Below are 14,705 nucleotides of genomic sequence, written 5' to 3'. Positions count from 1 at the left end.
CCATATCTCCTTTAATAGTGTAAGTGGTCCTCTCACCTCTCTCCCATACAACAATTCAAAAGGAGAAAATCCTGTAGAGGTCTGAGGCACCTCTCTATATGCAAAGAGTAGATACGGGAGCCACTGGTCCCAGTCACTATTCTTCTCAGAGGCAAATTTTCGGAGCATTTGTTTTAGAGTTTGATTAAACCGTTCAGTTAAGCCATCAGTTTGTGGATGGTAAGGAGTGGTCCTTAGTCCCTTTATGCCTAAAAGTTTATACACCTGCTTTAATAATTCAGACATAAAATTAGAACCTTGATCTGTAACCATGGCTTTAGGAAAGCCAACTCTAGAAAATAGTTGAATGAGTGAACCAGCTACTACTCTAGCCTTGATGGTTTTAAGTGGGAAGACTTCAGGATATTTTGTGGCATAATCTGTGATGACCAGCATATAACGGTTTCCTGCCTTAGTCTTTTCTAGTGGCCCAACAATGTCCATACCTAGCTGTTCAAAGGGTACCCCTATAATAGGAAGTGGCTGAAGAGGGGCTCTAGGAGGACCTCTCAAAGAGGTTTGCTGACATTGTGGACAGGTTTTACAATACAAACTGATATCTTTCCTCATCCCGGGCCAATAGAAATAACGCTTTATGCGAGCGGTAGTTTTATGCTTTCCTAGATGCCCTGCCCAGGGCACAGAGTGGCCCAGCGAAAGCACAATTTCTCTACCCTCTTTGGGAATCACCACTTGGGACTCAGATCCCTGCCTACGACATAGAACATTATTTGCAAGAAAGAAAATTCCCTGACCACTTTTTGTCTCTACCTGGCCTGCCTGTTGCTGCTTCCTAACAAGATCATACAGAGGCCCGATAGCAACATCTAGTTTCTGCAGTTCCGCTAGGTTTTGGGGTACTTTGAAACCCAACGGATTCTCAGGGATGAATTCATCTTTACTCACAACTAAATGCCTAAATTTTTCACATTTCCTCTGACTTCTAGATTTACGAGTCTTTCCTGGCTCTACCTCAATGTCTGCCTCATAAAAGGGTAGAACACCCAGTAAATCTACATCCATCCTTCTCAATACTCCCGGCCATACTACGAGTTACTACAGTATTACACTCCTGTATAGAGGGAAGGAGATCTAACAAAATGGGCAAATCCTGACCCAACACCATTGGATATGATAATTCATGTGAAAGGCCAACCTTCAACAAGTATGACTGCCCTTGTACGGTCACATACACATTAGCAGTAGGGTATTGCTTTTCATCACCATGGACACATTTAACTATTACAGGTGATGCGTGGTCCCAAAGATTAAGTGGTACTAATTCTGCCTTAACTAGCGTCTGCATACTTCCTGTATCTACTAAGGCACTAACTGCCTGCCCATTTAACAAAATGGTTGTATAATGCAACAGACTCTGTCCTACTCTAGCAGGAGCTTCTGGTCTAGGCACACTACACATATTTGCATGTGTGGAGGGGTTATTGGGGCACTTGGGCTTAGTGTGTCCTTCCTGACCGCACTGATAGCATATGATAACTTTGGCATTGTGCCCTAAGTTCTCACTTACAGGACCACCCTTCGCACCCACAAACTTACCTCCTGTCGTACTTGACTTCATTGGAGAGAAAGACATTTTCCCTGGTCTTCTGGGATCTTTAGAAGCTTTCCACTGATTATAAGACCATGGTTGACCTCGTCGACGAGCAGCCACAAACACATCAGCAAGTTCTGCAGCTTTTGCAGCAGTACAAGGGTCATGCTCCTTTATCCATACTTGAAGGTCTGGGGCCAACATTCGAAGATACTGCTCCAAGATAATGACCTCAGCGACTTCAGCCTTGCTCCGCTGTTCTGGCTGCACCCATTTGTTGAAAGTGTCTTTAAGGCGTACATAAAGTTCTTTAGGGGTCTCGTCAGGAGCCACATCTGCGGATCGAAACCTCAAACGATATGTCTCTGGGTTAATGTCATACTTTTTCAAGACTGCAGCTTTTACACTCTCGAAATCAAGAGATTCATTTATGTCCATATTCACATAAGCACTACGGGCCTTGCCCGTTAAAAGTGGCACTAACCTGACAGCCCAATCAGTCATCGGCCAACGGCATGCCCTGGCTATGCGTTCGAAAGTAGTAAGGAAATGTTCCACATCATCATCCTCCTTAAGTGGCTGCATTCGTGGTTCTGCCATGGGCCCCAGCTGCCCTGTTCCTTGCCCAATAGGCCCATCTGATGGAGACCCCTGATGAACACCACCTTGTGCACCTCCTGGACCTACTGGAGTAAATGAAGTACCAGAGAGGGGAGCAGGTATGGGTGTAGCCCTCGCATGGACCTCTTCTTGAAGTAAAGTAAACTGATGCTGGAGAGCCCTCCATCGTGTCTCCTGTCGAGTTGCTTCCTGATCCATACGCTTATCCCTTTCCTGTTGCATTTGCATATGTGTCCGAAACATCTGTTGTAACTCCTCCATGGCAACCCCTTGCGAGCTTCTTAAAGCCGATAGATTCTCAGAATCCTCACCTCCTGTAGCCGTAACTATGGCTGGTAACTCATCCAGCTTTACTGCTTTCTTCGGTCCCATTTCAGACTGTGGTAAAATATTAGCTACTACTGCCCCTTACTGGCAATCCCACCGCTGCCACCAATTGTGAGAGTCATGGCCAAAGGGTTGAAAAATACACAGGGGCAGTAGTTTCATGCAAAAATATTTTGAGAATTTATTGTCTCAAATACAAGGCAACCATGTACAAAGTAACAAAAAAACAAGAATAAACCAAAAATAGAAAAAACAAACAAAATAAAGTAATTCAAAAATGGAGCTAATAATGGCTGTCTCTGTATATGCCTCTCAACAATAAAATACCAGAGGTCCAAAATCTACAGTTTAAACATGTTCACTCCAGACCCACAACCAACAACTAACCTACAATATCCAAACACCCCTCTTATACCTTGGCGACCAGCACCAATCTACAACACATAGGAGACACAAAACTAACATAATGGCCATTACACACATTAATAACAAAGAACTACACAATTCACATACGAAATACACAATAAACATAACTTAACATGACTTTTAATTTCCCACATCACATATTATCAAAATTATTAGCAATATGCATGAGCAAACATAGTTGGCATCCCCTTTCTTGTGGATGCCAATGGTTTGGTCTGGACCGTCGGTAGGAACGGTATAAATATGGCTGAAGTTTCCGCCCGGACCTCTTTTAATGACGGACCAACCTCAGAAACTCGACCACCATCAAACACACAAAGAACATGGTAAGAAAAAAAAACACATTAGACTAGCCAAATAAAAGACTTCAAATTTAACCATTTTACTTGTGTCTGTGTATTGATTTTACTTATAAGCATTTAACTAGTATAGAAAGGATGGATTTATCACCTGTAGTCTCTTACGTCCTTCACAGCGACACCGTCGGCAGATGGAAGAAACACGTGAAAGTGAAAGTGAAAAGGACAACACTGCCTTTCATAAATAACATGAAGACTTCACAAAAGCAAGTCTTACAATTAACAGCCTACACAAACACCCGTTTGATCGATCAGCAGTGAAACAAAAAAATAAATCAATCGAAAATTCGAATGAACACATATTTGCTAAAAGAAAAGTGAAATATGTTCTGCAATAATATTGGCATGTTGTTCAATTCATCCTCAAAGAATATCGTTAACAGAACGAAATAACGTACAAAACTGATATTCTCGTCAATGTGTCCGTCTGGCGGAGCAGATATAGATGCAATTACATAGACAGATAGATAGATAATTAAGGAGACAGGTAGATAGATAATTAAGGAGACAGATAGATAGATAGATAATTAAGGAGACAGATAGATAGACAGATAGATAGATAGATAGATAGATAGATAGATAGATAGATAGATAGATAGATAGATAGATAGATAGATAGATAGATAGATAGATATCTCAAGTGCCTTTTTGGCATTAGTAATGCCCACACTGTGCACTCCAAATACCATTTTTCTCCTCTTTTCCACCTCGCCAACGATAATTTCTACTTCACATTGAGTGAAGTTACGTTTTTTTGATTTCGCAATCAATGCATATTAACTTGTGGGCATTTCACGGACTATTTATGGGCAACTATGGGCCTGTCATGAAGCCGCAAAAGCTGCGCTACATTTAGAATGAATTGTTATTTATTAAGGGAAAAATGCGTAGGATGTGCGTGCGCACGGTTTTATAAATCCGAATATTTCTGTGCGTACGTGCGTCCTATGTTTCATCCGTACCCCACTTCTGACGCAAATCCTACGCAAACTTTTATAAATGAGGCCCCAGAACTCTTGATGTATAAACTTTAGAGAGAGTTGCGCTACTGTGTCTCATACTGTAGTCCATTAAAATACATTTGACGACAAGATAGAGACTTAAGGAAAATTATGTAGACTAATAATTTAAATTTAATCTCCTAATGATCAGCCTACTTGTTTGTATGTCCCACAGCTAACATGGAACGTTATTAACCAGTTCAGGAACTTTATTTTTTTGTTCTAACCAGGAATGTCAACTTTAGGTTGAACCAAAAACCGGAAACATTAAAATACTGTTTCTGTTCGGAACAAACCAATTGGGAAAAAATCTGGTTCAAAGCCCTGGCTGAAACAACCATTTTTTATATTTTTTCACATGTCAGTGTATAATATTTCCTGCTATTTTACCAGGCCTGTGATTAATCATGAAACTTTTAAGATTTTTTTACCACAGGGTTGAGGTAATCCTCCTTTTTAATACATTTCCATTCCAAACATAAACATAATTCTGGAAGATTTTTCCCAATAAAATGATAGGATGGAATTCTGTTCTATTAACCTGAGTTCAGTGTTAAAGGATCTGTTTATGGAAAGGAAACGACAAGAAATCGGGTTGACAGCCCTGGAGTGAGACAGTTAAATGCCCCTCGCTGCTTTGGATAATTAATAAATAAAGCACCAGGGGAGCCCTGCCATGCCTTTTCTCTATGACAGGGGCTGTCTCCAGTGCGCTAAAGCATTAAATGACCAATTTCTGTCAGACTAACTTCCTCTACGCACTCTCCTCTCTTTCTTTCTCTCTCGCTTTTCTCCGCGGCTTCCTCTCGCTCTCTCTCTCTTTTCCAAAGTAAGCTACTTTGCTCTCTTTGCACTGAGTTTTTCAGCGACTGATGGCTCTAGTTCATTTCTGCTGAATTAATTGGTCCCTGAATGAATTCTGTTGACAGGGCAATTCATCATGTGTTTGGCCTGACAGTGACTGGGTGTTGGGGAGGGGTGGGGGGGTTGGGGTTAGGAGGGACGATGGGGGTTGGTGCTTCTTCACTTTTTCTATTTCTCTATCTCTCTCTCTCTATCTATCTTTTTCTCCACTCAGACACTTAACAGGGAGGATGAGCCTCTGTGTGGAGTCTTAAGGAGTGCAAACTGGGGATCGCGTGTTGTTTTAGCCCCTCTCTCGGATGTTAAGGGTGCCCTGGGGTCGCAAACAAACAATCCCCCTTAGGTACGGCCTTTGTCGGTTTTCTAGAAGATCTCCACTTGATTGAACAGCCGGGTCAGAGGAAAGCTTTCTCTTTTAGACGGTTTGATTTCTTGCGCAGTTTCTTTACGGGCTGGGTGACATAATCACACGGCGAGGCAGATTGCGTTAGCTTTTAATTACATAATGTGTCACACAATGGCCATTAGAAGCGATAATTTAGCCGCTAAAAGAAAATGAGTTTTGGCTGGTGAGGGAAGTGGCCAGATTTGGTGAGGAGGAGGTGCAGGGTCTGCGATCACACAGTCTACCGTAAGAATCCCGCGCTAATAATACAACTAATAAAACCGAGGCTGAACTCCACCCACATGGGTTTTTTTACAATGCAAAGTCAATCAGCGCTTGCTCATTAGGACGCTCGCAAACTTATGTAAGCGTCTCTTGGATGGGCTCACACAGCTTGGGTAAAATTGACCTCATAATCACAGCGCAGCCATCAAGAGAGTGGCTCTGCTTCACTGCCACTGCGCTCCTATACAGTGACAATACTGAGAAAATAAAGCTTGGTTTTTACAAAGTCATGAATGCCCTATATAAGGTGTTTTAATGAACTTTTTGTAATGTTTAATTTAAGGAAGTAGTTTTGACCCTGTCTGTAAAATCCAGGCCAAAATCTCATAATCTAATTATGATATTAGGGGCATCAAAGTTTGATTTTACATTGATTTAAATCTTTAACATGACCTACAAGGTTATATTATAACAGAATTTTCTTTAAATTATGTAGATTTTATGCAGAAAACAGTAAATCACCAAAAATGACTTTATCTGAATCACATTATTAAATATCTTAAGAATATTAAAAGACATATGGTTAATTGTACAGTATCTTCACTCTAAAAAAACAAACGGTGCTATATAGAACCAAAACTGTTGCTTTGGATCGTAATTATAGAAGAACCGTTTTTAGTGCCATATAGCACCGGTGAAGCACCAGTGAAGCACCCGTGCAGAACCACACAGGGGCCATACAGAACCACTATAGCACCAAATATGGTTCTAGATAGCACTATATGGTTCTACACAGGTGCTTCACTGGTGCTTCACCGGTGCTATATGGCACTAAAAACGGTTCTTCTATGATTACGAGCAAAGAACCACTTTTGGTGCTATATAGCACCGTTTGTTTTTAGAGTGTTGAGTATTTACATGATGATGAGAAAATCAACAGGATGAAACCTAAAAGGATAGAAATTGGCTTTTGTCCAAGCATATTAAGCCAACATTAACTGTTTTTCAGTAATTGGAAATATTTAGACTTTAATAGAGCCCAACACTTAATACTTAACTCAACACTTAACAGATTTTCAAAGGATTATAAACGATCCCAAACGAGGCATAAAGGTCTTATCTAGCGAAACGATTGTCATTTTTGACAAGAAAAATAAAAAATATGCACTTTTAAACCACAATTTTTCGTCTATCTCTGGTCCAGCGCGACTTCACGTAAATGTGGCGTAGGGAGGTCACGTGTTACATGAAATGCACATTTGCGGACCATTTTAAACAATAAACTGACACAAAGACATTAATTAGTATCATTTGACATACAACAACGTTGGAACGGTCCTCTTTCAACACACTTGTAAACACTGGGGCGGAGTTTCGCGTTCGTCCTCTCTGACCTCTTGACGTCATGACGTATTGTGTGAAGTCACGGTGACGCTTTCAGGACCGGACCTAGATGGAAATTGTGGTTTAAAAGTGTATATTTTTTATTTTTCTTGTCAAAAATGACAATCGTTTTGCTAGATAAGACCCTTATGCTTCGTTTGGGATCGTTTATAGTCCTTTGAAACTCCGTTGAAAAAAACTGTTAAGTGTTGAGTATTAAGTGTTGGGCTCTATTAAAGTCCAATAAAATGAGAAAAATCCTGCAATGTTTTCCTAAAAAAACATGATTTCTTCTCGACTGAACAGAGAAAGATATCAACATTTTGGATGACATGGTGGTGAGTTTTCTTTTAAGAAAATGGACTATTCCTTTAAGGCATGCGATGGGAGTGTTAATTTATTGCATAGCACAAATAACATTATTATTCACTTTTAGGCATCTATATATAAATAATAGACATCTTGATATTTCACATACTTAAGTGTCTACAGTACTCCATTCCCAGACATCAGAGAAAATTTCATAATTAGCAATATCCCTAATGAGGTGGATTTGATTGACAGCCCCAGGTTGGCCTTTCGCCTCCCTGGCATCAGAAATGACAGCGATGATGATGATGAGCACATAGACGTCTGACAGGACGTAGCAGCGAGTGCTGTCCAGTGTAACTCCTCTGGTGCTCCTTCTTTCACCAGTGTGACGCCCCGTGACAGATGATGCGCCTTTCTCCCCATTCGGGCTTTCGGAAAACACCCGACATTCCCTTTCTTATGAATAATGTGTCTGAGAATCTTTAGCGCTTGTGGAAAATTTACATAGTACTACATGGACACATTTTCCGTGCTATTACCAGTGTGACTAATATTTGATGAGATGCAGGCCATGTCACGCTGGCCTGTTTCTTGGTAACATGTATGCATGTATGTATGTCAGTGATCAGGTTATTCTTGTAAAATCAGCATAATGCAGTCATAGATTTGCAGTTCCAGATTGGCGTATAATTGTAATAGTGATTATACGGAATGTATACACTTAAAAAAATGCTGGGTTCTTTTAATACCCAGCGTTGGGTCAAAAAGGGATGAGCCCAGGAGCTGATTTAAAATTAACCCAGAAATTGTTTATATTTGACCCAACAATGGGTTAAAACAACCCAGGATTTGGGGTTAAAACAACCCAGCATGGGTTAAATTGTCCCTTTTTGACCTAACGCTGGGATTAAAATATTTTTTTAAAAGTGTATAACGATTCTGTAGTGGGACAATGCAGGTAGGGCTGGGTTTCGATTCAAATTTGAAGAATCGATTCGATTCTGATATTCAAGATCTTAAATCGATTGTCATTATTCGATTCGATTCGATCTGATTCGATCATCGAGATTTAGATAAGTGTTTTTGAAGAAAAAAAAATCCCAGCTGTCACCTGAATTACAGTTTTCAAAACGACCGCTTACGGCTTGCTTAACATTACTGACCGTCATGTCCTTCCACCTCACGCGCATGCTTGAATTCAATGACGCGGCAAGTTTACGTTATTAATTATTAAATCGATCCTTACAGATCGATCTTTAGAAATTAATATGAAAATCGATTCAGAATTGGTGAATACATTTTTTCAACACAGTCCTAAATGCAAGTACAATAAAGTCATTATATTTAATATTTGTTATTTTTTGCTGTAAATTTGGCATACTTAAAAAAAACAAATGATCATAATGTGTAATATACTCATAAAGCTTATTTATGGGAAATTAACAATACATGCTTGTTATGTTAAAATCTGGATGGATCATTTGAATTAGATAAATGTTTTCAACAAGCTGCTGAAAAAGTTCACACAAGTCCAACCATTGGGTTAATTTAACTTAGCATGTTCAACCAAGCATACACACTAAAAATGTCTGGGTTATTTTTGACCCATAATGGGTAAATATTGGACAGAACACGTGCTGGGTTAAAAATTGACCCAATGCTGGGTTATTTTAACCCAACTGTTGTGTTATTATACCCCATGGTTGCATAACAACAACCCAACATTGGGTTATTTTCAACCCAGCACGGGGTAATTTTTAACTCAGTACGTATTCTGTCCAATATTTACCCATTATGGGTCAAAAATAACCCAGCCATTTTTAGAGTGTAGGTTTGTCCATATTTTACCCAACCATAAGTTGAAGAAACCTAGCAACTCTTAAGAGTGTACAAATACATAGCGACTAAAAATGATTATGTACTGTATAATAATGTAATATAGCAAAATATGGCTTAAATATTGTATGCATCACCTATTCACAAATTTTAAAGATCACTTTCTATAACAATTAAATTTTGCCTTAAAAAAAAAGGTGCGAAGGAGCCTGAATTATGCCAGAAATCCATATTTTTGTAATTTCCTATACAAATACATTGCAACTAGAAATGATGACATATGTGATGAAACAAAGTATATGGCTTAGGTACTGTATGCATCCCCATCCCCATAAACTTTAAAGTTCACTTTTCAGAACTATTTCATTTAGCCTCACAAAAACGCAGCTTCCCGAATGGTCTCTCTTATTTGTTTGTATAGTCGGCTCCAGCAGCACAGAGCCTGGGCCCCTCAGTTTTTGAGGAGCCGAGAGGATGACAGGTGCTTTTTGTAATGCCTTGCTGATGAGAGCCAATCAGCTGATTCCATTCTGCTGCTTTTTTCCCATCTCCCCTGTTGTCATCTGGCATGCTAAAGTAAAGATGAGCCTGATTGACAGATGCATCCGGGTTCACAGTTTATTGGTTCCAGCAAAAGAAGCAGATATGCCAATTTAGACAGGGGAGTGACAAAAAAGTTTCCATCTAAATGGAATAATTTTACCACTGGGAATTCTCAGCTGGGGGAAGAACAGAGGCAGGCCTTTTTTCTTATTTTAACAAGGGCTGAATGACAAACATATACGACAGTAAAAGGCTGACAGAACAGCGGCTTCTGATGCTTCACAGGGGAGCTATGAAATAAACAATAGGCAGAAAAATTGAATTACAGCAGGGTGGGATTGTCTGCTCGGGCAGGAGGAGAGCTGCTGCAGGCGGCAGTCGGCTGCGGAGAGAAGCCAATGCATCATTAAATAGTCCACACTCTGTTTTACACTCTCACTGTGATCTCTTACACTCTCTCTTTCTTTTGCTTACACTTTCTTTCCTCGCTCCGTGACTCTGTCTCTCTTGTTTTTCCTTATTTCCACTTCTTCTGTGGTTTGTTCCTCTCACGTTATCTCTACGCATCTTCCTTCTCCCGAGTCTTTGAGATATAAAGCTTTGAAAAACTAATATTTTTGTTTTTGTGTGAATTTTTTTTTATTTTAAAACATTTACAATATCATCCTGCTCCATGTCTCTGCTCTTAAAGAAATAGTTCATCCAAAAATAAAAATTCTGATTTAAATCTACAATTTATCACAATGTCTAAAGAAATTCATAGAACAGCATAAGGGGAAGTAAATGATGACAGCATTTTCATTTTTGGATAAACTATAACACACACAACGTGACATTTTTTTACTAGAGGCTAACAGATATGATGTTCATAGATTGCATTCACAGGTCTTGAACTCTGAATGACTCCCTCATAAAAAGGCTCAATAATCACCACTATGGTCACAGGCTGACATACAAAAAATTTATTTCTCATATGCACAAAAAAAAGAACTGGACAGATGTTGAATAAGGTGGTGGCTGAGGCCATTGTGTCTTTTGTTACATATTTCTATCAGAAATTTTAATGTGCGTAACAAATGATGTTTGTAATACATATTTTGCATTATTTCGAAGAAAGGTCAGGAGCATCGCCTTTTTGCACTGCTGCTGTTTGCTTGTTTTAAAAATCAAGACGATTAAATACCGCAACACAAATGTAAATTGCAGTGAGCAGTGTAAAATCTCTTTATTCTTATCGGTACTAACTGAACAATTGACTGAATAAAGGCCAAAATATTTAGTTAAATTGTGTATGCATGAATTTAAATTTGTGTTTGTCCTGTGTGTATATTTTTGTGTTTTGATTTTCCAATGCATGCTATGAATTTTGATTCAACATTGGCAAAAAACTCCAAAGCTCTGAAGTATTGTGTATTATGTTCAATTGTATGTTTAAAAGTACAGCAAGATTCAAAGTACAAAAACAATCCACAAAACCAGGCATGTGAAATGTATTTGTTAATTTCTACAGGCTCATCCCTTTCAGGATGTAGGGATAATTCAAAAGGAAAGAGTCAAATTGAATGCAGCAATAAAGGAGAATACAGAATACCATTTTACTTAATTTGCATAGAGACTTAAACAGTATGAACAAGTTAAGAAAAACCAAAACAAAACATACAAACAGCCGCACATGTGGTGACAGCATCTGAAACCCACCGGTGCGGGTTTCAAACTTTTTGTTGTGCGTTTTAGAAAAGCACAACACGTCGAAGACACATGTAATGTCAAATGTTTTTTTTTTCTTTCAATTCTCATATCTACAAATGGAATCGGTAAATTAGTACGATACTGCAATGGTGAAATGTAGGTGATCTTATATACATAGAAGAATTGTTTTCACATTATACACAAATCATTCTACAAAGCAGCAGTTTGTTGCAAATGACATACCTTTAAATATCCTTAAATGACAAACAGAATTCACCTTCCTTGTGTACATTGCTGTGGGGCTAAGATGGATCTTGTCCTTTTGTTCAACGTTATCACATACAATCAGTATTGACTAATATTAAAACATAATACTGTTTTATTGACAGATACAGCAAATAAAATATTAAATATCAAACTAAGTCTTTGGCAAACGTGGTATAAAGTACATTCACTTTACATTTCCAGGAGTGTATGAATGGACCGGTTTCATATCCCACTTAGCATTTAGAAATGTTTGTTGAACCACAAAAGGGTTACATGCATGTCTACCTCTCAGGACTTTAGCCAAACAAACGTAAAAAATTTAAATTAAAAAGCTGTAAGGCATTTGTTGAACTTTGATGATGTTGTACAAGCGATGACTTTGTATCATGAATAATTACATTGGTACTGAGCCAGAATCTGTCTCAGATACACATGATGGAAATTGTTCCTTTATGATTTACACTGAATGACAAAAAACAGACAAAAAGTTTAAAAAGGCAAACAGCTAGTGTATTTTTCTCCGATGTTGCTGTTACTCTGTCAATTTGAGTAGACCTTTGAATATATTACATGTAAGAAGATTACTGTACTTCATCCAGTACTGCAAAATAGTGCAAACAAGAAAAGCGGCACCAATCATGATATAAGATATGAGACATGAACAAATGAAATATCCGGTAAATGTATGACACACACACAAATGCAACACGCACACAAACCATCAGCTAAACCAAAACAATAATTTAATATACGGATTTCATTTCAGGTCATGTACAGCAACAGTCTCTATGACCTGTTTTTCTCTTTTTTCTATTTTCTCTCCCCCATTTTGATTGTGTATCACAGAAAATGTTAAATTATGTTGGTAATTTCTTACCACGAGTCAGTGATGGCTTCTAAAAGTGTTTCACTGTTCTGTTTGACAGACAACTGAGCAGTTTCTCTTGATCTCGTACACATTGCTGTTCTGTCCATGAGAGGTAAGACACTAGTGAAATGGTAGGACATGTTTAAATTACTTTTTAAAGGCCTCAGGCAACCTTGTGTGTGTGTGTGTGAACTGTTAGCGATACTAAACACAGCATGTAAAGGAATGTATTGATTGATTTAAAGAGAGGAAAAAAACAACAACACATCAATTGTTACTTTTGTATTCTTCACACGGTTCGTCTTGTTTTATATCTTGTATAATATATATATTTTAGTAGAATCTTTCAGAAGTCTTTCAGGAAATAGTTCAGTCATTGTTCACCGATTTAGAGAACGAGAGCCTTAGTGTCGATGATGCGGGGGGTATAGTTGATGTCTGGGTGAGGGAGGGATGGAGGGAGGGGGGGCGCTGTTGCTTGACCCTCCTAATCCGATCTCGGCCCCATGAAACTGAAGATTCTGTAGCCTTCTTCAATCCCTCTGACCTTAACGGCTTTCAGACTGGTACGATATGGAGGCTGCGGCCATGGTCCTGCAGTTTGATTGGGTTGCCATGGTAACTAGTGGCGGTCATAGGCAGTGGCAGCAGTGGGAGGGGCGGAGCCCCGGGATGCGGCACTATAATAATAAGGGGAACCTGGAAGTTAACAGAAGAGCGGAGCGTTTGAAACCACAGTAAGACAACATTTACGCCCACTCCAAAACAAAAGGAGTTTAAGTTTGATGGCATTAAGCAAGGAGGGTGAAAGTAATTTTTTCCTGCTCCTTTTTGGTTAGAAATTGCGTCACATAAAACAAAAGGATATTCTATTACGCTTTATGCATGTCTCAAGTTAATTTAGAGACGCAGTGTGTTATAAAGTAAAAGAAATAAAATTGTGCCTAAAGCTGTATGCAAATAATGCCATTGTAAAATGCGATTATATTAATCCCACTTTAAAGTGACTAATCCCATAAGGGATAGGCAAAAATGGTTAATACTCACTTAATAATGCGGGGTTGCTGAACCGCCAAGCTTCATTGTAAGTTGTGTACTGTGGGTGAGAGTAGGGATTTCCTGAAAAGTCACTTCCTGAAATCGAATAAAAATGACGGGTTAGCAATAAAGATCACACCTCTGTGCTAGAAAACATTGCATCATCTACAATAAAGAAATGGCATACTTGGTGTTTATCTACTCTACAGTGCTTCAAATATTGCTGGTAAATTTCTAGCAATAGTTGGGTATGTTAGAACTGAAGCAATTGGCATTGTTTCACTGAACCAGCTAGCAGATGGCGTGCCCCGTCCTTTCTTCTGCGCCCTGCCGTTTTGGCTGAATTTGTTACATTAATTCTGTGCAGGGTTTTGAAGTTTCGTTCTTTGATTGTGTCTCGCACTCTTAAGATTCTTTATTCTCTGCCCGCACCAAAGCCTGGCTTCAAAAAAACGCTCCAATGGATTTATTCTCGCATGCGCTCGCCCCTTTTTCTCCAGCCGAATTCGACTTTCAGGAAGCGGCTCTGTCCATGTCAGTGAGCAATGCTGTTGGTCCCCCACGTTTCTTTCTTTTATGAGACAATAAAGGCAGGGTTTTATATGAAGCTGGTGAGGAATGGCTTTTGCTTTAACAGTGTTTGGGGTCTGTCACTAAATCTTAGTCGTTCGAGGGCCAGATGAATGGAAGTGCACACAAAACCCACGGCTCTAGGATTTAAGAGGATTTCTCAGCTTGTGTGACCAATGAAAATGAATCTTTGATGAAAACATATTTGATGTACCTGTAAAGATATGTTTGCCCAGCAAATGAATCCTGTCACTGAATTAAATTTGCTCCCGAAAAAAAGTATTCACGTTCGTGGGCCATGGTAACCAAAGACGGGCTTGATTCTATCTGAGGCACTCAACGGTGACCGAGAAAAAATCCCTCTCTGTGTTTGATGTAAAATATTTGTTTTTCCAATTTT

The 14,705-nt window shown here is 39.1% G+C and overlaps 1 protein-coding gene and 1 long non-coding RNA gene across 26 annotated transcripts in view; one reads left to right on the top strand and one right to left on the bottom strand.

The window, feature by feature from the left end:
- The window catches only part of LOC129415585 (uncharacterized), a 129,386-nt gene that overhangs the window by 69,385 nt on the left and 45,296 nt on the right, over positions 1-14,705 (top strand). The window lies entirely within an intron of this gene.
- The window catches only part of pax2a (paired box 2a), a 30,648-nt gene continuing 27,387 nt past the window's right edge, over positions 11,445-14,705 (bottom strand). For 15 of the 24 annotated variants that reach the window (XM_073873334.1, XM_073873336.1, XM_073873340.1 and 12 more), the window contains 2 exons: positions 13,745-13,831; positions 11,445-13,377 (listed from right to left, as the gene is read on the bottom strand). In XM_073873334.1, coding sequence (XP_073729435.1) covers positions 13,256-13,377; positions 13,745-13,831 — 209 coding nt within the window. In that variant the 3' untranslated portion in view covers positions 11,445-13,255. Of the gene's footprint in view, positions 13,397-13,744; positions 13,832-14,705 lie in introns of all 24 variants that reach the window. The other 9 variants (XM_073873347.1, XM_073873337.1, XM_073873342.1 and 6 more) reach the window with 1 other exon arrangement.

Source organism: Misgurnus anguillicaudatus, chromosome 11, assembly GCF_027580225.2.
Source record: "Misgurnus anguillicaudatus chromosome 11, ASM2758022v2, whole genome shotgun sequence".
NCBI lineage: Eukaryota > Metazoa > Chordata > Actinopteri > Cypriniformes > Cobitidae > Misgurnus > Misgurnus anguillicaudatus.
The sequence above is the reverse complement of the archived record's forward strand: the minus strand, read 5'-3'. Positions and strand labels throughout refer to the sequence as shown.